Here is a 22,870-nt window from a genome sequence, read left to right on the forward strand (position 1 = left end):
TTAAACCAGCTAATAATTGTCGAGCGCAGGTAATGACACCCTGCTGCCGTCCAGAAACGACCGGACTCATCATCATCTTCATGAGTCAACAATGTTTGTATTCGAAGTAGTTTGTGTTGGTTGAATCCTCTGAAGGCGGCGGCCCGGAGAGATACAGCAGCTGTGTGTACGACTTGTACCAACCTTTCGTTAACCGCAAATAAATAAACAGAATTACAGTTGAGGAAACAAATAAAATTAGCCAGCTGGACAAACGTAGGTGGTCAGCGAGCCGGCGCGGCAACCGAGGTGGCAGAGCTGTGATACAAATCAAGCGCTTCTCACTATGTGTTAAAAGAGTAAGCATGTGGCAGCGTTTCTTAAATAACAGACTGTGAAGCCGAAGGGGTCACTGGCATGTTGCAGTGTGTTGCGAGCCACCATGCCAGGAATACTAATATGCTCTAATGAGAGAATGTTCCACACTCACTATTTGCTCAGTTTGGCTCCTTGGCTGAGAGCGTCTGAAACGTCCCGCAGCAGCACTGGAGACACACTCGCTCCAGTTATGAATCATCGAGTAGAGAGTGAGACTTCCAGGTTTTCTCTCTGATATTGGCTCCAGGCTCCCTTTTTTAAATTATGATTTATCCACAAACTGCAACAACTGTTTGTAGCTACACTGCTGTCTGCTGGCCATATCATAAAATGCAGGACATAAAATACTGAAGAAAACAAAAAACAAACATTGACACTGACATTCTTGAAACCCTTCTTACATCAACCACAGCTGAACCACACATAAATCTCTTGCTTTTTACTAAGATAACTTGAATTTTAATGCTTCATTTTAAATAATTAGCAGGTGTGGTTGATGGAATATAAGGAGAATTAAAATTCACATTTCAATTTATAGATGGATATATTTATTTACATTTGAATGAATTCACATTTAAATTTTCCACATATTTTATTTGTATTGTTTCCCACAAATATTCCTATATTATAGCGTTCCAGATTTTCCACTAATTATCTAACTTTTTATTTTTGACTACTATAGGCCCATCGTGTGAAAGTCAAAATATTCCCTGGTCCATTTTACTATTAAGTTAAACTCAAAGCTAGCGTAGCAGTAATAGCAAGTTAAACATAAATCTTAATGCATTTTTAGATGTAATATATTTTTATTACACATTCTTCCTTGAAATGTTACTCATAAATGCTTCTGTAAATTCAATGTAATACCAATGGGGATGAAACTGTTAGACTTATTTAATAAATGCAGATAATAAAGGGCTCATGATTATTTTTACTACATCATAGAAAACATTTTTAATGTATTATCATGTGTAAGATTAATGAATTACACATATTTTAAAACGTTCAATTCCCATATACAATTGAAACAAATTTCATGGTTAATTTAATCTTTTTTGTGCAAATGTGTTGTCTCAAAATCGAATCCAATATAAGTGGTGTAAACCAAAATAAAATGTATTTTCTTTAAAGCGATATAAGGCCTGAAAACTATAGAAAATAACCTCCGATCAGTCAGTTTCTTCCCCTCTTCTCTCCTCCACCTATCTGGGTGGTTGCATGTTTTGTTTATTCAGGAAGCAGAGCCATGGCCTCCACTAACTCAGGAAAATATGATCCTATGGTAAATGAAGAGCTATTAAATGAAGTCAAGGACAACAGATACACGACGCCTCATTCCTCAAATTACCCAGCGAGTCAGCAAACATGATCACTTTGAAAGTGGCTGCTCTTATTAAATGTGATTTTCTATAAACACAGGAAACCCCTTTGCTGCTATAGGTTGTGCACTTAAATGTTAAAGGTCCAACAAATAACATGCATTATTTCAATTCAACTGAATTATATATATATATTCAGTTTCTGTTTGTCAGTGATAAAATATTGACACCTTCAAATAGTAGTATTTCATCCAGAAATATGAAAGTGGAAACTGCCAAGATTGAACATGCTGTGTTTGTTTATTAGCAGATGCTAGCTAGCACGGATTAAGAGCTGCTGGAATGAGAAAAACTGGTATTTGGTAACATTCCTGTTTTTTCCAAACCTAAACAAAATCCTTTTGGAACATATTTCATTAACGCAAACATCTCTACTCTCACTATGAATATATGACTACATAATTAATTTGTGTAAAAGTGAAATTAAGGGTTAGCAACCATCGCTAGCTAGCATCAGCTAAGAAAACAAAGAGAGAAATAAACTTTATACATGGAGCTTGAATACCTCATATAGTCCATTGAAAATATGTTTTTTCATTCAGATTTGAAACACTTTCCAGGTATATTAGGCACTGGAATATACTCACAAACAATCATGATCATATAGTGCTGCCAAATGCATGTCTCGGCTAATAATACTTTAAAATATCTCTTTTCAAAGCGTACTGTTCATTGCACACTGGTTTTACTATCAAAACAAGTATGAAAAATACTACAGGTTGCATAAAATGACGCAGTAAGAATCTTACTTAAAAGACCTTCATGGCTGAGTACGAGGTAAATGTTTGCTAACGCACACGCCAACACCTTTAAAGCTATATTCAAAAACCTGGTGAATAGATGGATGTGTTGGCGTGATGTGTCGGAATATCATATAATTTATAGCATGATCAAAATTAACTTTAGTTCCACCAGGTATCTATCTTTTTTTCTGGAGACACTGATAAAGTTGTATCTTAATAACTTAAAAAATAAATAAAGACATTTCTATTTTTCATGTATATTCTCTTTTATTTAATGTGTTTAGTGTCTGTGTTTGTGTCTGAGCCTGAAATAAAGATGTGTATAATAGCAACATTCTAATAAATACAATTTAGGAGCTTAAAAATAGTATATTCAGATATTTAATTTCAGGGACAATAATCTTTATGAATCTTTTCTTTGTGAAAAGTATTAAGATAGTAGATAATAAATAAAGTGGATGAGTTGCAGAGGGAACAACCACGAAACCCCCTCCTCGCTCTTATATAACAAACTGACAGACACCTTTCCAGGGTGTCCTGTGTCTGCCCCAAAGCCTTCTCCACATTGTAGAGTTTCTTTAAACACCTCATCTTGAGGCTTCAATGAACAAACAGGCTAGAAGACAGAGTTGTAGACAATGAGAAAGTTAACTGACCAAAAAATGTTGTTTATCTATATTAATACTTCAAACCTTAACCCAATAATATTGAATATAGTTCAACTATTAAAAAGAGGTCAGCTCAGGATGGTTAAATGTATCTATCAGTCCAGAATCTTTCCCACTATGGAAGTGTTGGGCTCCGGACCGGCTGACTGAGAGGGAAGAAAACAGTGGGAGGAGCGACGGAGGACGAGGGAGAGGAGGGTTCTGCAGTGAAGGGGTGAGGGGGAAAGCAGGGGGAGGGGAATACCACCCACCAAGCCAGTTGTGGAGAAGTTCTGGGGGTTGGGCCGCTCACAGGAAACAGTTGTGGCTGGGTCCCAGGCCTCACACCGAGCAGCTCTGGGCCACCCAGTCACCGACAGACAGACCCACCAAATGGCCAGAGATTTGTTTATTTTTCATCCTTCGGCAGTGGGGGGGAAATTGTTCAGCACAAGCTGTTTATTAGACCTTTGATTTGTCATGTGTCAGCGTTCAGCTCGCTAGGAAAAGTGTATACACAAGTCCGGCTTGTGTATAGGGTCGGCTCGGGGGTCAAATCAAAGAGGGAAGGATGAAGCCCCACACACTGAGGGCAAGGCTGACCTGCATTATGGGGTCATCCTTCAGCTGTCCCGGGTTATTGATGTCATCGGGGGCTGAACTTTTGCGTCTGCTGGAATGGGTGTGGGGAGAGATGAAGCATGAGAGCAAACATACCTGCGGTCGTATAACGAGGGAGCGAAATATGCAGTCGAGCCGAAACACTACGATGAATTTAGAAGGGAACAGCACCACACTGCTGCACCACACTGCACAAGCACTCTGAACAAGTCTGAACGCCCAACCATAGGTGGCTTGTTTTTTAAATAAGAAAACGTTTTTAAGAAGAAAAAAAAACAACCATGATTTTTTTTCACATGTACAATAACATTTTAATAATTGATTTTTAAATTCACACTGTAAAATATATATATTTTCTAAAGGAAATAATTCACCTTTTTATTTGCCATTAATTATGTTTATTATTAACACGCTACAAACTTTTTATTTTTCAGGACTGCAGTGCCATATATTTAATTCAATATCTGTTTCAAACATTCATTCTATCATCGGTTTGATAATATTTCAATAGTAAATCTAAGTATCTTGAGGTTTTATCAAACAGGCTGCAAGGAAGCTGAACTCTCTGCCCCGTCTATCCACTTCTGTCCCCCTACCTCTAGACCCTCCTGCCCATGCACAGTCACATTCAGCAGCATTTTGGTATTTATTTTGTTTTGCAAACCCCTTTATCGTCTGAGTACAGATATCTCAAAGACATGTATATATGGCACAAATGTCAGAATTGACTATAACCTACCATGATCTTGAAACTTTTTTTTCCTTTTACATTCTTTGTGTTTGTCTTATGTGTCTTTTAGAGTACATATTTTAACTGTGTATGTTTTTTGATTGTTAAAGTGCTTTATGACCCTCGTCTAAAAAGGCGCTTACTTACTTACTTACTTTTATCTTTAATAGTGGATATGGATAAGTTCATAATGTAAAGTAAGTAAATAATTAAGTTAGTCATTTATATTTATAGAGCGCTTTTCCAGACCGTGGGGTCACAAAGCGCTTAAACAATCAAATAAAACTCAATAAAATATATACTTAAAAAGTGAAGATAACACCGAGAATAATGCAGGAGTAAAGCCAAATCTCGAAAACATTTCTCTCCTGATCAGACATTGTTTCATTTATACTTTTGATAAACGATAAATAAACAATTATCAAGCTGGTATTTTCTGTAAAACGCCTGGGCCTTTTTTTTTGTAACAACCACTGGAGGGAGTTGTGACACAAGCTTCAAGTCAAAGAACCAAACAAATTAATATAAATCAAGGGGGAATAAATAATGTCAATTTAGTTATATATGGCAAAAAGAGTATGATAGTATGATAAATGTAAATACAATTTGTATTTATTTTTTTCATAAATGTTTTAATACATCACTCATCTTATTATGAGTGTGTATTATTATATTAATCAGTTTTAATGTGGTGCCTCATTAACTAAGTTGATAATTTAGTCATAGAAATTATTGCTAAGTAGATTTTGTAATTCTATTTCTTGAAATGTTTGTAATGTTTTGTCATTATATTTACCGCCACACAACCTTTTGCCAGTAGATGGCGACAAAATATTGAAGAGGAACTCTACCTCATGTTAACCCCCGAAGAAGAGTGAGGAAGCGGTTAGATTATGAACTCAGCCAATCAGAGAAGTGAATGGACGGAAGTGACTTAGATTCAAATATTGGGCGGCGATAGTGTCTAGTTCGTCACTGCTTTTGAATTTCGACAAGATTCAGGTGAAAACAAGGAATAGTGCGAGGCAGCTCTGGTTCTTTTCAAACATTACAACAGTGTTAATAGTTCGTTTCGAGCCAAAATGGAGTCCAGCTTGTCCAGGTTTCTCGTTGGACTCTCTGTCCAGATCAGTCGGAGCGATGGTGAGCTCGCCTTGTTTTTTTTCAAACATGTCACGTTTGTTTTGGTTTGTCTTTAAATCTGTATACCATGTGTGCACTTTAGGCAGAATCCATCCCGCTACGGTGAAATCCGTTGACTCCATCAAGTGCAACGTGATGGCCGAGTGGTCTGAGAGGAAAGTCGTGCGAGGAAAAGAGGTCACAACAGCTCACACTATTTCTTAAAGATCTCCAATAGTTAGATTTGATATCAAACTTGTTTCTTCTGATGTTTTTGACAGATTGACTTCAGTGACCTTTGCTCACACAATCCAGAGCTTGCAACTCATATCCGTGCAGCCAGCAAGGTAGCTGCTGAACCTCCACCTGCTCCATCCCCTGTCCGTGAAAAGGTATTGACGGTTAAGTCACTTTTGATCATATGTTATCTGAAGAATATCCACAATTTGAGTCAAAAGTTGGGAGATACTAGTAGTGGGAAATGCTTATTCATTCTGTCAGGCTCCTCCTTACATCACTGATCTGATCCAGCCTTACACCCCAGCTCGGGCTCTGAGGTCTGTGGATCAGAATCTACTGATGGTTCCTGAACACGGTTCAGGACCAGAGGAGAGAAATCCTTCCAGACTGTTGCTCCTAAGCTTTGGAACGATCTTCCTCTCTCTCTGTGTTTGATGGATCTACTGACTCCTTCAAGAAACATCTTAAGACGTTTTAATTTGTTCAGGCTTTTCCTTGATTTTGTGGAACTCCTGTGTTGTTCTGAGTGTTATCTTGACCTTTAAAGTATATACTTTATTGAATATTGTTTTGATTGTTTAAGCGCTTTGTGACCCTGGTCTGGAAAAGCGCTATATAAATAAAAATTACTTACTTTCACTTATGTTAACAAGTTTTTGCTTCTCATGTTGACATATGTTACAAAACATGAACTATGATGCTCCCATGATTTAATCTATTTTCTGAAGTGTTTAAATAAACGAATACCATGGTCAGTGTTTTACAACTAGTTTAAATAAATAAATGGCCCACAATGTACTTCTAGATAATGTATAGTGGGACCCTTGACCAAAAGCAGAATCATTCATAAATGATCTGCGCCATTTAAAATGTATCGAAATGTTATAATATATATTGATTGAATGATTGTCAACACTTTCCTAATCTGTCTTTTTGTATAAATAAATGTTCTCCGTCCACAGAAGTACGAAGGTCGACTACGCTCCTCTAGGATTCCTGCACCATGTATGTCAATTATTATTCACTTATTTTTGAGACTTGTGGCTTTGACCTAATAGATTGTATTCTTTCTAAAAGCTGCTCCTGCAGCCAGCGTCAAGGCTGAAGAGTCAGGTCGGAACGGCATGCATGCTTGTCCTACTGCAAATATCTTGCTCTCATGTCTGTATTTTTGAGACATCTGCTGTACCTTTTAAGTGGGGTACTGGGGACGCTGCACTTTTCTCTTTTTTTTTTACTTGGACAGCAATAATGGGACGTGTCCTATTCAACACGATAGCCTACAAACTAGTGGTTTATTCTGGATCTGAAATTGTAAAAACAATTATGACATGTACTTTCAGTTCAACGTTAAAAGAAGTAATTTTGATATACGTCTTTCATACTTGATGGTGATTGAAGGATTTCTTTCCACACCAATGTTTAATATCCATAATGTTGATGAACTAGAACATGGGTCACAAAGTATCTGGTTTTGTAGGGCCTGGTTAAGTTTTCTTTTAAATTGAGATTGAAAACGATTTGCTACAATTAAAATAATCAAATGTGTATTTGCTGTCCATGTAAAAATGCTCAACTCTTTTGACTCACCGGCGATAATTACTTTGATCCTTTAACATCTTAATCCCTGCAAAAATAACAATCAGTAGTAGCACAACTTTTTATAACTTTATAGTTGATTGAAGATCACCCTTAAGATTTGTGGCTTTGTTTGCACTTAATCTAACAAAATATCTGGCATCTTCATACATGTGGAGTGTCTTGAGGGATTTGTTTGTTTTCACTGGAAAAGGGTTTGTCAGAAATGTCTTTGCACTTGGTGGGTACACACCTTTACCAATATAATTTACAATTATAATACTTTCTTTCTTCTTTTTTTTCTTTGTTTTAGTTGTCAGTCGTCCCCAAGCCAGACAGACCTGCCTCTTCTCAGTTCCCACTGCAAGTTCTGATCATCAAGGGGAAAGAGGGACAACTCATGGCAGTCAACCTCCTTTGGCAACACATTCCAACTCAGGTCTGTTGTTACACTTTACCTTATTATAATTAAATAAAAACTTGTGTCAACTTTTAGGTTGTGTTCTTACAATAAGGAAAGACAACAGGTGCACATGATGGGATGGCACATCGACTGTACGACAGTCAAAGAAAGACAGACAACACTTGAATAGAAACTGTCTTTCTTGATGTATAATCTAAAAACTTGCACTATATGATCAATTTTAAAAAGTACAGATGTTTGTGACTTAATTCACCGACATTGCTAAATTATTAGATAATAATAATGATCTGGAGTTGTTTGGATCGCTCAGTCTTAAAGCGTTGCAACCTCATTCTTAATCTTCGGCACTTCTGAGCTGACTTTAAGATCATAGGATGTCCAAAAATTTACTAGGATGCTTCTAAATTAAATGTTTGTTATTTCTTTGACATAGGAATTCTGAACCAGCAGCGGAGAAAGAACGAGGCCAAACCCACAATATCACAGCCCTTCGTGTGTGAGGACGTGAAGGAAAATGATGAGCCAGAGAAAAATGTCAGAGGTTTGTGGACTTTAGCTCTTCTTAAGACTACAAAGATGATTTTAAGAGCTTGCTCCAAAATGCTGTTTCCAAAGGAATGCTTTAGGATAAAAATGATTTTTGTGACTCCTTTTAGTACCAATACTATAAAACCGGAGTGAAATCATGGTAGTAGTTCTGAAACTAGGCTTTAGTTTGAGCTGTCGTAATTGGATCTGCAAGATTGAGTCTGGCGTGTTGTTGTTGTTCAAACAGGTTTCTTGTTTTTTGAGCGAAAACATTTGCATAGAGTTGTTGTGTCATACCTGATTTAAATTTTGATCAATTCAGTATGTAAAAAAAATTACGATTTCTGTTTCTCTTATATCTGACCCAGCACAGGCTCTCTAGTATCATGATGTTCAGAGCATGTCGTTGTGCATCTACTGATATTCAGTATAAAAGTGTAATTGGCTTAATTTTCTTTAATAAAAACGCCACCTGCTTGGTATATTGATACAAGATTGTTTGGTCAGTTGTGCTGGACATCCTCAAGGTCTGCTCCTTGCTCAACAGCTAATCTAGCGGTTAGGATCCCTTGGATCAAATGTGTACTGTTGCACAAAATTTCTTGCCCGCCAAGTAATTTTATGTGATGGTTGGCTCAAAATCAAAGTCAAATAATGTTCACATTAATGCTCTCAGCTATGAAGATGCAAGTGATGACAATAGAAACTGTTATTATAGATGTCTGCTATTATAAAGCGATTTCTAAAATCGAAGTGGCACCCCATGATTTAGAAAAAATATGCAGAATACTTGCATATATTATTGGCATTGCAAATAATAAATATATAAATTAGTTTTCAATATTTTTACACACAATTTCAAATCATGTCCTTGAAGTCAAATCATCTGCTACTCAACTCAGATGTTTATCTTCAGTCCTGCTGAACATGTCATAGCTAATCTTAAAAGTAGTTTCATGCTGATGATGGTAAAGAGTATTCTTATTTATATAATTATTTAATAATGCATGTCCTTCATTTCAGTGGTTATCAACTGGCTCGGCTTAACCCTTGTGTTGCCTCTGGGTCAAGGTGAACGACCTCCCTGGCTTCCAGAAATGCATAAACAGTGGTAGAGGTCGTTCATCTTGACCCAGAGACAACACTTGGGTCTGTGTATTGATCAGTCGGGAATGTGTACATTTAAAAGTGTTAAAATGCATTACAAAGTGGCTATAAGTAAATTCTCTGACGTAGAGAAGTCCTGTTTGTCACAGGCTGATAATGCTATTATTTGACCGATCTGTTTGATTGATTGTCTGCAGTGTCGTCTAAATAAAGGAAAGACATTTCTTTTTAATCTTGATCACTGTTTAACAACCAGTATTAATAAATAAATGGCCTACAATCGACTTTTGGGTCCTGACCCATCGGTTAAAAAAACACTGCTTCATTTGTGCCTTCTTTACTACCAGGTAGAGGCAAGTCTGTGACTCCTCAGGAGTTCAATAAAGGCAACAAAAGAATGTCGTGTGTCATCAAACCCCCAGAGATGCAGACAAAAAGAGGAAAGGTATGTGTACATCTTCAGTCTTTTCAAACTGTTTGTATTGATAATGTTTTTTGTTTTTTTTAATACTATGAGGTATATTTATGGATTGTTGGTGATTCATGTTGCCATGGTTACACCTGTCACTCCTCTTTGTTCAGTATGGCGAGGTTACACGGCCAAACCAGAAGTTCTATGAAATGATCCAGGAATTCAGGGAGACCCTGGAAATTTCCCCCGTATCTCAATCTGATCTGGTACAGTTTGTCGATGCCTTTCTTCAATATTTCTCCCACACTGATTTTCAACTTGACTTGTTTTTGTCTTGCAGATTGAACCTCACAGGATTTGCGTGTGCGTCCGCAAGCGTCCACTCAACAAGCAGGGTCAGCAAAACCTTATATATCAAATACTGTGGCAACTTGTTTTTTTTGCAGCTAAATGTGCAGTAAATTGCTCCTGATGATAAGGTCCCAGGATTGAGTCAGTACTTGGGTGACTTAGGTCAGTCTGTCAAACTTGTATTTGAGAAAGACATGTCTCTAGTTCAACACTGCAGAAAACTGACCAGAAACTGTTTCCGTCAACTGAAAAAAACTCTAAACTTAGGAAAATGACACAACATGATCTAGAGTTTATAATCCATGCGTTTGTGTCTTCTCGCCTGGACTATTGTAACGGTTTATTTTCATGTCTTAACAAGAAGGAGCTGTCTCGCTTGCAGTTGATACAGAACTCCGCAGCGAGAATTCTGACCCGCTCTAGTAGAAGATCCTTAAAACTCTTCACTGGCTTTCAGTTTCTTTCAGGATCAACTTTAAAATTCTGGTTCTTACTTTCAGACCAAGTCATGGTCAGACTCCTCCTTACATCAGTGATCTGATCCAGCCTTACACCCCAGCTTGGACTCTGGGGTCTGTGGATCAGAATCTGCTGATGGTTCCTGAACACACTTCTGGACCAGAGGAGAGAAATCCTTCCAGACTTTTTCTCCTAAGCTTTGGAACGATCTTCCTCTCCCTCTGTGTTTGATGGAGTCTACTGACTCCTTCAAGAAACATCTTAAGACATTTTTATTCGTGCAGGCTTTTCCTTGATTTTCGGAAACTCCTGTGTTTACTCATTGTTATCTTGACCTTTTAAGTATATATTTTATTGAATATTGTTGTTTGTTTGTATGTGAGCCTCACACTGTTACTGTGATCTAGAGATGAACAAGAAGGAGATTGACGTGGTCTCCATTCCTGGAAGAGGAGCTTTGCTGGTCCATGAGCCTAAACATAAGGTGGACCTCACAAAGTACTTGGACAACCAATCTTTCCAGTTTGACTACACTTTCGATGAGACCGCCACCAACGATGTCATCTACAAGTACTGTTTGTTTATGCAAATAACTTCACACGTGGCATTAATGGTGGATAAATGATTGATACATAGTGTTGTCTTCCAGGTTTACTGCAAAGCCTTTGGTGCGGTCAATCTTTGAGGGCGGCATGGCTACGTGCTTCGCATATGGCCAGACAGGAAGTGGTAAAACCCATGTAAGTGTGAGATCTTGGATCGTTCATGGTACGGATGCTCTGATCCGATTCCTGGTATTAGACCGATCCGTTCACTTTCAAGAGAAGCTTCCAGTACCAATGTTATCTCACAGTCGAGCAAGAAAGTTGATCTACTCAATCAGTCGATACTCAAACCCAAGGTATCGGTATTGAGACCATACAAGTCAGATCGATACATCACTTGTTCATAGATGACATCTCTTTTGTTCATTTTTAATGACCATGTTTCATGATTTTTGATGTTTGCTTCAAGTAAATATGGCTGTAGATTTCGGATGTGATTTTTCTTTTTTTTGTATCATGAATTCTGAGTTTTCATGTGTTCTTTTCAGACGATGGGTGGTGATTTCACAGGAAAACAGCAGAACAGCGCCAAAGGAATCTACGCCCTGGCAGGTCGGCTTGCATGGCTTGACTTAATTCATGTTGAATTACAATTTTACTATAGATCTGCTTTGAAAAAACGTTTTTCCTGTCATTTATGTTCACAGCTCAAGATGTCTTTAACTATTTCAACAACAAAAGATACACCAGCTTGGATCTTTGTGCCTACGTCAGCTTCTTTGAGATTTACAATGGAAAGGTACTTCCCCCCCCCCCCTTCTTTCTTACTTGCGTCACTTTTGAGTTTGTGCTCAGCAAGCTACTGATTGCAGGTGTACGACCTGCTGAACAAAAAGGCCAAGCTCCGTGTTCTGGAAGACGACCGGCAGCAGGTCCAGGTGGTCGGCCTGGAGGAGGTCTGTGTTTTCAAGGCAGAAGACGTCATAAAGATGATACAGCTGGGAAGCGCCAGCAGGTACGACACCAAGGCTTTTGATGCCGATATGAAACTTCAACAGTCGGTTAAGTTCCTTTAGTGTTGGGCGGTATCAGTTTTTTTTTTTAAAGAGCCTGTTTAAAATATGGCTTTATATGTCGGTGTAAAAAAAACAACTAGAGTCATCTACAGTAAAAGGTATTATTTTTTTACATGTACCTAATCAGAATACATCCAAATTATTAAAAAAAAAAAAAAAATTATAGGAAAATTATTTTTTAAAAAAAACAAAAAAACAACCTTCCTATGCACCAGGACATAATGGATAATTTCTACCAACTAATCATTTTCAAACATAAATACATTACAAAACATTAAATTAAATTTTAAAAAATGACATAAAAATCTTGATGGTTGATCCTTAAGGTTCATAAGTGAAGCGCGCTACCAAGTGAGCTAATCGATCTGGTTAAATGGACGAGAGCGTTTACCCTCATGTATTGCAACCATAGTGGTTGCTTTTTCCAGCACCCAAACCCTGGACTGGTTTTTCTGCAAGAAGATTGTCCTATATACTCATTTTCACTTGTTTACAGAATTGTTTTAGTATTCTTTACCGCCACAAGATAGATAGATGGATACTTTATTCATCTCCTTAGAGAAATTCACAAGCATCTGACATAAGTTTCGCAGGCTAATGGTACATCAGAGAAAATAAGTCATTTTTCAATTAATTAATTAAACCCTTTATTAAATGTGATAAAAGGCTTTTGGATTCGGAGGTTCTGACACTATACGCTTCAGAGTTATCTTGATCTTAACGAGTAATCTTTAAAGTTGGCAAGTGTACTATAATGACTTTTGTTTTTGATTTCCCTCAAGAACGTCAGGCCAAACATCGGCCAACTCCAACTCCTCTCGCTCTCACGCCATCCTCCAAATCGTCCTGAGGCGCAACGACCGCACAGGGACGCTCCACGGCAAGTTTTCCCTGGTCGACTTGGCCGGCAACGAGCGCGGAACCGACGTCAGCAGCAACGACCGCAGCACCATGGTGGAGACGGCCGAGATCAACCGCAGCCTTCTGGCACTGAAGGTGAGGAGATGGAGATGGTTCTACTATGTCATAGTTGTTTTTAAGGTCTTAAAGATCCTCATCCACATCCCTGTTTTCGTATCATTGATATAAGAATCCCAAAACACACCAATTCTTGCTTTTTTGTTTTTCCTAAGGAGTGCATTCGGTCACTGGGGAAAAACAGTGATCACATTCCATTTAGAATGAGCACTTTGACCAAGGTCTTGAGAGATTCCTTCATAGGGGAGAAATCCAGGACCTGCATGGTATGTTTTCTTTCCAGATTTTGAAATGAAATTTGTAGATTTCTCAAATACATAAAAGTAAAATAACATGTTTTTTTTTTCTTTCAAACAGATTGCCATGGTGTCTCCTGGAATGGCCTCATGTGAATACACCATGAACACGCTGCGTTATGCTGACAGGTAAACTATTAAGAATATGAATACAGTCAGTCAGGTCTATTTTGATTGATGAAATTCTCAAGTGTTAATTGCACGTGTGTTGACAAATGTCTATTCTCCATCTGTTATTAACAGAGTGAAGGAACTTAACGGTGCTTCCAAAGGTAACCGAGCAGTAAAGGCACAGCAGCCCGATGTTGAATCTTCAGAAGAGGTGGATTAACTATAGAAAAATAAAATTGCAATGAAATGTATTCACACCTCTTTCATTTCCTTCTGCAGGAATCCGATGCAGACACAAGCGTGTATGACGCCATCAATCAAGTGGGAGATTTGGAAGAGAAGGTTTACTCTGAGTTGAAGGTATTTGTCTTCTTTCAGTTTGTCAAGTACTTGTTTTTATAACTGTTTTATGTTTATTTTTCAGAAAGCAAACGGGCTCATTAAAGCGATGGAAGACACTTCTTACAACATTGAAGCAGGACTTCCCGACCTGGTCGATCACTCGCAGAAGTTGTTGGGTGAGTACAAACGGATCATTTTAATTCTATGTCTTGTGTTTTTATAATCCGTGATGTTTACATATTTCTTTTCTTCCCTCAACAGAGACGGTTCTGGCGCTACAGTCCGCCGTTAATGATGAGAGGATGAGGCTGAATCACTGAGACGACCGCTTTCATATTAATAACACTACTTTTTAAAGACAAATGTTGATTCAATATTTTAATTGGGACATTAATAAAAACTATTAGTATAGATTTTAACTGTTGTAAATTGTGTTTGTTTTCACCATGGTTTGGAGTTGTTAAGCTTTAAAACAGGGGGAGGGACACCGGGGAACTGTTTTGAAGAATTTGTTGTTTGTCTTTCAATTCTGTATATTAAAGTTATATTACGGAATTTTTTTTTTTTTCTTTGTTTGCTTTTTCTCTTTGCTAACGTCTTTTAAGTTTTTCTAAATATTGTTGTCAAATAATAAACCCTTGGTGTAAGAATATTTGAACAAGAAGTGTGATTTACGCCATTGACAGTCGATACATGAGCGATGCAGGCATTCTCTCCAAGTCAACTTAAGTCCCTTTAAACCACAAAAGGAAGTTAAGTTTGACGTCAACTGAAGAAAATCCTATTAAAATGTATTCACTTTTCTTAATCGCAAACAAACTCGCGCCTCTTAATTCACAATTTTCATCAATTAAATGTCGATTGAAGGTGCAATTACAACTCCGAGCCAGAGAGTAGCGCCATTTTCCACGGTATGGATTTGACGAACAGGAAAAGCGGTGGCCGAAAGGCTAAATAAAGCGCTTACGCCGTCGGTACCTGACTCAGGAAGGATGGCGTTGAAGTGGTTGCGCTTTTCGTTCCTCGCCCTGGGGTTGCTCTCTCTGTTTTGCGCGTCGACCGGCGACCAGAGCGGCGTGAAGAAGATGAAAATGCAGTTTGCGACTGGACCTCTACTGAAGTTCCAGATATGGTTAGTAAACAGAAATCTGGCGAGTCATTGCCTTCTGAGGCCGGAGAAGATGGCAGCTCACCAGGGCTGAACGTGTGAACCTTGCTTTATGTACTAGAACTAGAACGTGGATTCTGAAGCTACATGGCAGATGGGTTCGATTATTTAACGATGTGTCTCTATTTGAAGTTGTTATCGCTATGAATAAAAACCGGATGCAGTGTTCCGCAAACGAGCTCACGTCAAGTTAGCCTCGGTTAGATCAAGTCTATTCATCTGCACGATTCATCCATCACATGTTATTTAAACCACTTTAAATGAATTGTTTGTTACTACATGTGTTTAAAAAAAAAAAGGGTGTTTCACCAAGTATGAACCTTGCTCACCGGCAGGTGCTCAAACTGCGTGTTAAGGAACTATTTGACAAGTGTTGTTTGTCTGTGATGGTGTCGTTCAAAAGTCACCTGGGGCTGAGATGTAGTAGATAAGGGAAGACAACTCTGATCCTGAGTAGATTTTACTCAGTTTAAAGTTAACCAACAGTGTTAAAGAATTATTAGTTTGATCTTGACAAACTAAACATGATGTTTTTTGTCTTTTGCAGCATTTCCTGAGGGTACAAGCGGGTGTTTGAGGAGTACACGCAGGCCTTGTACCAGCGATACCCAGACATCCGCATCGAAGGAGAGAACTACCTTCCCGTTCCCCTTTATCGGTGAGATCCTCCTCCTCCTCCTCATTAAACAACAATTAACTCCGCAACATATGTCAAGAGGATTATGGGAAGACTGGAGCGCTGCCACGGATTACCAGACTTTGTTTTTAGACTCTGAAACCACTGCAGACTAAACTAGTGATAGCTAAACGGAACATATGGTTCGTCTCAATAATGATTATAAAAGACACCAGAACTGTTGGGTAAACATGTAAATCAAGGATTATAAGTCTTATGCTGTAAGCAGGCAAGTATCAAATATTTGATTTTAAAATTTGTGATACTGAATCTGTGCAATTTAGCAAATACTACTACTAACATACAATGCATTTATTTTGTTTCATCTAAGTGTTAAATTACTGCTCTCCAATACTGAATATATAAATTAATAATTCCACTTGAGAAATAGCAGTTGAAGCACAATTCTGTAGCCATTTAAAGAAGCCTTCATATCATATAAACAGTCTTGCTGCAGTAATCCTGGGGGAGCAGTTTAAGTGTCATCATCAAGAGTCAACAAAACTCAACGGGGAAGCTTTTAATAAACACACAGGAGATTAGCTGAGCAAAGGGCTTGTAGGTAATCATTCATCCAGGTGCTGCTTCATTATACCCCTGAAACACATTCTCGGAAAACTTAAAATAATTGCTACAAAAGGAGTTTTATAAAACCAAGTTCTATATTAAGCAAGGACAGATATTTCTTTAAATATGATGCCTATTTAACCAAAACAAGTGTTAACAAACAAGCAGTTTTGTCTTTATCCTTGATTGGCCACTTTTCACAATCCTTCAAGTCTCTATATTCATTTTTAGGGAACAGGAGACGCACATGATTCTGTTAAATTATGTGGGAGCCAGATAAGTAGCCATTAAAATGATTTGTCTAGACAAATGCAACAACAATTAGGCTAACTTGAACCTCTAATAATGAAAATAAATCAGAATTAACTTGTACTTGACAGAAGCTGCATGAAGCAGTGTCATAATTTTCAGAGTCCACTAGATGGCGGTCTCTGCACTATTTTTCCTTTCGTTTTGAACAACCGTTCTAATGAAACATCACATCATTTTTAAACCTATGGCACCACCTACTGACCTCTAAACAACATGACACTGATTCATGAAGCTTCATCAGACCATCACTACTTGGACATGCGTCTTGTTCAGCCTGTGACTACTAAAAGTTTTGGGCCCGTTGTGTGATTGAATTTGACAGCCCTTGACGTCTATTTTTAAGATCCTTAAACGTGCCACTCTTTATAATCCATTTAGAACATTGAATAGTAAAACATCGTTATTATTAAACAATTTCAATTCAATAAAGTTCTACCTAGTCATCGCTCTGTATCACACTTGATGTGGTTTATTTACCAAGTTGACCTTTCATGACCCCGTTCTACGAAATGGCTTCTGAAAGTGTGGATCTGTCGTTTTCCCCTCACAGTCATGTCGCTTCCTTCCTGTCTGTGTTCAAACTGCTTGTGATCGGGTTGATCATTATCGGCCGAGATCCATTCGCCCTCCTCGGTATGCAAGCGCCTGGAATCTGGGAGTGGGGGCAGGGAAACAAGGTACGTTGTTTCAGACTGAAAACTATTTCCTGACTCGTAACCAGTTTGTTGCTGTCAGTGATCATCGCAAATAACCCTTTAAATATTGTGTCCTGAGAGAAGTTTGTACACGAGTGACGCTGTATGTTTAATGATTCTACTTTTTTTTCTTTTTTTTCTTTGTTTGTATAACAAAGTGTCTCTGAAAACTTGCATCTCATCTCTGTGTCATGTTCCTTTCAGTTTATTCAAACCTACAAACATACTGATCTCTAATCTAAGTCTAATAATCTTAAATGATTTCATTTCTCAGTCATGAAGATATTTGTATCATAAATGATTACTTCTGAAGTAGGTTTTTGAGATTCAGCGACTGTAATTATTTTACATTGTGGCAGAAAGATGGCGAGAGATTAAAACAAGCATTTTTTTCCAAGTCTTTTCAATGTAGGTACAAGTTTGCCTCGTGGATTTACTTGTAGAGCCGTTAGAAATCCTGCTTTTGTTAAAATAAACGACATCAACGAGATATTGTAGAATCATGTGCCTCTTTATTTGATTTATGATATATAATTTATATTTTGTTCCTCAGATCTACGCCTGCATGATGGTCTTCTTCTTCAGCAATATGATAGAAAACCAGCTGATGTCCACGGGAGCTTTTGAAATCACGCTGAACGGTGCGTTGAGAGATTTCTGCTTCTTCTGCTTCTGCTACTGTGTTCGTGAACGTTCCGGGTCTCTCCTCAGATGTCCCGGTTTGGTCGAAGCTGGAGTCGGGTCACCTTCCCTCCATGCAGCAGCTGGTCCAGATCCTGGACAACGAGATGAAGATGAACGTCCACATGAACACAGCCCCCCTCCACCACTCCTAACACCCATCTGTGCTTCCTGACAGGCGTCTCCAAACCCCTCCACGTGAGTTAGTCGTGAGTTAGTCCAGCCTGTGATGAGGCTGACTCTTGGTTCTGGTCTCCAGGTTGGCGGAGGGTCTCTCAGCGGGCTGTGACGTGATGTTTATGAAGGTCTGCGCTGAAGGCAGGACGACTGCCGGCTCAGACTCGATGCCCTCATCACTCTTCGCTCCACAGAGACGTCTCGCCGCTAACTTCCAGAGTGGTAACCGTGCCGACGGCGTTGGCTTCTCCCGCCCTTTCTCTCTCGCGCTACTACTGCGGCTTTCCATCGTGAGACCGTCGACTTCGGCGAATCGTCTTTAACCCTCGACTCACGGCGCGGAGTCCGTGCTCCTGTGCTGGTGAAACTCTTCTGTTATAACACTGCAAACTATTGGGAATATGTGTCTTGTTATGATTTATGAATAATTTTTATATCTACATCACTGAAAATGAGAAAGATTAATAAAATGTATTGTAACAATTAAACTGAAGTAGTTTTTAAACTTATCTCTGGTTCAATTAACCTCTTTTTTTCCTGAATGATGCGAACAGAAAACTGTTCTTTAATTAAAAGTTTTTTAATAAATACATGTTGATTTATTTGATCAATAACTGATTCCTTATGTTTCAGTGTTTAATCCACTTTAAATAACTTTATTTACAAATAACTAGGATGCTTGTTTGCGATTGCCGTGGCAACAGAAAAACCAGCGCCATCTCACAGGCAGTCCTGGAGGCAGCCCTCGATGAAGGCCAGCTCGCTCCTCGTCATCCTCACGTTGGCGCAGGCCTCCGCCACCCGCCGCGCGCACGCCCGCAGGCTGGGGGTGACGCCGGCCTTCTGCACGCGCGGCTGGGTGGGCCCGGTCAGAACCTGGTGGATGTTCTGGATGGTCAGGTGGGCTTTGATCCGGGCCGCCATCACCCACAGCTCCTCCTTCAGCACCAGCGGGGCGGACGGCGCCTGCTCTCCGGCGCTCGCACACTGAGCCAAGAAGATGATTTTCAGGTCAAACCGACTCCTCTAATCTTAAGAACTTTTGTTTCTAAGCCATAAGTCGACCCGTTAATCACGTCGACTTGTTAAGAAGATCTGTGGAAGCTGATCTCTGTACCTGACCGCAGCAGCCCACGCTCAGCCGAGCCTGCTGGCTCTTGGCCATGAAGGAGACGTAGACCTGTTCCCGTCCCAGAACTCGGACCCCGATGTTCCTGTTTAGGGACAGGACGACGGGGAGCAGCGGGGTGGACGAAGGACTCCACGACCATCGGCGCACTCGCACCCCCGCCTCGTTCAGACACTGACCGCCCGAGCGGTCCATGAGCAGCCTTGTAGCACGACAAACAAACTCTCAGAGTCGCGTTAACTTGTCAACTTACCGCTTTCCTCACCATATGCTGCCGTTGCCGTGGTAACACGTCACTTTGCCGTCCGATTGGAACACCGCTCTGATTGGTTGGGAGGGGGCGCCGCTGTCCTCGTAGACGATGCAAACCCTACCGTTGTTTTTTGTCAACACGATGATGAGAGCCAGGAGTCCCGAGGGATAGCTGTTGTCACGGCGATAAGGATCAGAATAATCGTTGCAACAGTAAAAAAAAAAAGAATTTTGCAATAATGAGGCAGTTTTCTTTGACCTTGGCAACTTACTTTTAATCTGGTTATCTATTTCTACATGTCTTAATTCGGCCCCTGATTTAAAAAAAGGCATTATTTTAAATGTATTGATCTTTAAAAATAATTTTGACATTTTCCCATTAATCATGTCAGTGCTTAATTTCTTCCTTCATATTTTTCCCTTCACATAATACATCTTAAGTTAATTTTTTTTAATTAATTAGTTTTATTTAATTTAATTTAGTATATAGTAGTATAGTTTTATTTCATAAACCATCTATATGAAAGTATACAAGTGAAAATGGAGTGCATTTCTTTTTTAAATTACATTTTAAAATCTATTTTCAAATGTGTGTATATATATTTATTAATGATAGTTTTTTATTCTTATTCCAATAATTAATATATACAATTATTGAATTAAAGTAAAAAGTATAACCTTTAAACTGCATTATATAAAAATGTTATAACAGTAAAAGTGCTGAAGCACATGATCCAACTTCTGACCATCCTGATGAGGATACAAGATCTGAGCTGAGCCATCAGGCAACAAAGTGAGAAATTTTCCTCCGCCTGAGTAACGCTTCTGAAGGGACGCTCCCCCTTCCTGTAGATAAAAAAAGATGCATTTAATGACCGTCGGGGAAACTTTTTAGGACACGTTTAAGCGTCACCTGATGATGACAGATTCCGAAAGTTAGCGGCTTGTGGTCACATTCCGGAAGTGAAAGCGGCTCCTCCTCTTTAGCCGTGCAGGTTTTCTCGGGCGTGACGGCAGGTCTGTTCCTGGTCAGGCAGCCTTTGACCGGAGCCGCCGGGAGGCGGATCCTGAGAACCTTCAGGGCAGCTAGAGATGAGTGTAATCAAAAAAATCCATCAGTGAAACACTTACTTTCTTCTTCTTGAGGCAGATAGATTCCATCCATGTTGGATCTGGGATCCCTGAAAAAGAAATCTGTCATCATGGGCAACAAGGAGGGGATCGGGGGGGGGTCTCAGAGTGCAAGGTACCCGAACTTGAGCGGCATATCCATGGCAAACTTGTGCATGTCCATGTCCTTGCCCTGGAAGAGAAGCTCCTCCAAATCCCCCGTGGAGCTGTTGTCGTCCGAGTCCATGCTGTCCATGGCCCAGTCGCACTTCTTGGACTTGTGGTTCTTCAGGACGCGGCACAGCCCGAGGCGCTCCTTGCAGCAGTACACGGAGGTCTGGAGGGACCAGAGGACGTCAGTCGAAACCAGAAGGAAAAGCTGGAGAGCTTCCACACCTGTCTTTGCATCTGGATGGTCGGGTCCGGCGACGGCATCACGTTTCCTCCGCAGAACTCACAGTGGACCTGGTACACTGTCGGTGCCTGGATGAGGGAAGTGACCAATTGGAATTCGAGATTAAAAAAAAAAAAACATGGCTCCACGAAGACATGGCCGAACAGGAAGTAGAGAAAAAATATCCATAAGGATCGGTCTCGGTACCTGGAGATTCCGAGAGGTGGACGGGTGTGCGCGTCTTTCCGACTCCCGGTGGTATTTCAGGATCCCTGCTGTGCGGATGCACTGGCAAGGGTTGTAGTTGAGGGGCTGCGGGGGCCCGGTGCTGACACTCATGCTGACCTGAAGAGACGACAACAACACAACCGTAATTAGAAAAAAGTATAGAAAACGTTCTGCATTCCATAAACGGTTTAATAACATCAATACTTTTTCCCACCAAGTTCACAATCTTTTTATTTGAGTACCCCAAATCTTTTATTTTTAGTTTACTTTTGTGTGTGTCCACCTTTGTTCTTTTTGTGTGTTTTTTTTTGTGTGTTTTTTTTTGTGTAACTGTTGCTGTTTTATGTCAATATAGCATTAGGAAAAAGCACATTAAATATCAATGAAATAAAAAACTACTGAAAAGTGTTCTATTAAAATATTTTTTGTGTGAGTAAATGGTAGTATATTCAAGTAGTAGTGTCATGAGTGTCAAATACAATCACAAGTAGCCAAAAAGGATTTAATCGCGGACCAAAACAATATGTTTATTAAGTTGAAACTGTTATTTTACTTCATTTCTCCGAGAATATATCTTGAATTTATCCTCCAAACTGTTTTTTCTTTTTTCCTTGTATGAAACACTGGAATCTCTATTGGTCATGAAAATCAACTAGAATATTAATCTACTTTGATTTAAACCAAGCATCCGTTGGGCCACATAAAATGAGTTTGTAGTATAGAAAGTACGGAGAATAGTATAGAAAAAACTCTGTGGTTACGTTTATTTTATTTAATCTCATTTAAATTTAACTAAAAATATGGTTTTCGCCTGCTGTTTATACCAACATTGCATCTCGCCTGGTTTCTTTACACATTTCATTTTAATTCTATATCATACCAGCTTGACCAAAAGTAGACGGTTTCTTTCGAGGGACAGATGGAAGAGTGGGGGGGTTTACAAGGTTTGTAATTGTCTTTATTAACAAGTTAATTGTGCTCTCAGACTGAACTATATTTGGTCTTTTTAATAGTTATAACGGATTGCACTTTTAACTGTCATCAGTTACTGCCTTTGATTTCAAACAATTAAAAAAAATCAAAGACATTTTCCAATTTCGCGTATCAAAGGAGACACAGATCGAGGCTCAAACTTGGTTTAAATGTATTTGTGGGATGGACTGGACGAAGCCAAATGTGAGACCAGAAGAAACTGTTGTTTTTGTTCAATTCAGGGGCCCCTGGATCTCGAGAGGGGCTTCATTTGTCTGCAGCTACATCTCTGAAGTCTCTGCATGGTCGTCTCTTTTAATCCTTGGAGAAAGAGATTTCCAGAACATAACAGCCAGTCGTATCGAGAATCCGGGCCGCTAAGTCATTTCCATGTGGCCTGAACACTCAACATTCTTTTTTTTACACTAACATAAACTAGATCACATGTTGGTTAAGGGAACTG

The 22,870-nt window shown here is 39.3% G+C and overlaps 3 protein-coding genes across 4 annotated transcripts; 2 read left to right on the plus strand and 1 right to left on the minus strand.

Moving 5' to 3' along the window:
* Positions 1 to 5,428: 5,428 nt before the first annotated feature.
* kif2c (kinesin family member 2C) lies at positions 5,429 to 14,797 on the plus strand. 2 transcript variants are annotated; one of them, XM_087811078.1, is made up of 22 exons: positions 5,429 to 5,620; positions 5,703 to 5,797; positions 5,881 to 5,991; positions 6,802 to 6,844; positions 6,917 to 6,952; positions 7,731 to 7,856; positions 8,275 to 8,382; positions 9,824 to 9,921; positions 10,059 to 10,154; positions 10,229 to 10,283; positions 11,106 to 11,268; positions 11,348 to 11,438; positions 11,792 to 11,855; positions 11,951 to 12,042; positions 12,116 to 12,258; positions 13,102 to 13,315; positions 13,453 to 13,563; positions 13,655 to 13,722; positions 13,837 to 13,915; positions 13,984 to 14,064; positions 14,129 to 14,222; positions 14,308 to 14,797. In XM_087811078.1, exons 1-22 carry the CDS (start codon positions 5,560 to 5,562, stop codon positions 14,364 to 14,366), a joined length of 2,088 nt encoding a protein of 695 aa, XP_087667204.1. In that variant the 5' UTR covers positions 5,429 to 5,559; the 3' UTR covers positions 14,367 to 14,797. The 2 variants fall into 2 exon arrangements, with proteins under 2 accessions (XP_087667204.1, XP_087667205.1); XM_087811079.1 differs by lacking the exon at positions 6,917 to 6,952 and having other exon boundaries at positions 14,308 to 14,796.
* Positions 14,798 to 15,005: 208 nt separating this feature from the next.
* Positions 15,006 to 18,810, plus strand: selenot1a (selenoprotein T, 1a). Its single transcript, XM_087811081.1, has 6 exons — positions 15,006 to 15,178; positions 15,762 to 15,872; positions 17,320 to 17,446; positions 18,018 to 18,105; positions 18,176 to 18,343; positions 18,405 to 18,810. Exons 1-5 carry the CDS (start codon positions 15,039 to 15,041, stop codon positions 18,298 to 18,300), a joined length of 591 nt encoding a protein of 196 aa, XP_087667207.1. The 5' UTR covers positions 15,006 to 15,038; the 3' UTR covers positions 18,301 to 18,343; positions 18,405 to 18,810.
* A 232-nt stretch (positions 18,811 to 19,042) lies between these two features.
* Positions 19,043 to 22,368, minus strand: LOC148063341 (uncharacterized). The gene is made up of 10 exons (XM_087811237.1): positions 22,316 to 22,368; positions 21,415 to 21,552; positions 21,210 to 21,296; positions 20,984 to 21,150; positions 20,835 to 20,884; positions 20,617 to 20,789; positions 20,467 to 20,549; positions 19,717 to 19,875; positions 19,440 to 19,653; positions 19,043 to 19,309 (listed from the first exon to the last, which is right to left on the minus strand). Exons 2-10 carry the CDS (start codon positions 21,544 to 21,546, stop codon positions 19,043 to 19,045), a joined length of 1,332 nt encoding a protein of 443 aa, XP_087667363.1. The 5' UTR covers positions 21,547 to 21,552; positions 22,316 to 22,368.
* Positions 22,369 to 22,870: the final 502 nt, after the last annotated feature.

The sequence above is a fragment of the Callionymus lyra genome, chromosome 16, assembly GCF_982586985.1.
Source record: "Callionymus lyra chromosome 16, fCalLyr1.hap1.1, whole genome shotgun sequence".
Taxonomy (NCBI): domain Eukaryota; kingdom Metazoa; phylum Chordata; class Actinopteri; order Syngnathiformes; family Callionymidae; genus Callionymus; species Callionymus lyra.

Coding starts and splice junctions, on each gene's coding strand:
- kif2c (XM_087811078.1), top strand. CDS start 5,560: ATGGAGTCCAGCTTGTCCAGGTTTCTCGTTGGACTCTCTGTCCAGATC. Junction 5,798..5,880: donor AAGTCGTGCGAGGAAAAGAG/GTCACAACAGCT, acceptor TGTTTTTGACAG/ATTGACTTCAGTGACCTTTG. Junction 13,723..13,836: donor ACGCTGCGTTATGCTGACAG/GTAAACTATTAA, acceptor TGTTATTAACAG/AGTGAAGGAACTTAACGGTG.
- LOC148063341 (XM_087811237.1), bottom strand. CDS start 21,546: ATGAGTGTCAGCACCGGGCCCCCGCAGCCCCTCAACTACAACCCTTGC. Junction 20,885..20,983: donor AAGGACATGGACATGCACAA/GTTTGCCATGGA, acceptor TTTCTTTTTCAG/GGATCCCAGATCCAACATGG. Junction 19,310..19,439: donor GCGTGGGCTGCTGCGGTCAG/GTACAGAGATCA, acceptor TTCTTGGCTCAG/TGTGCGAGCGCCGGAGAGCA.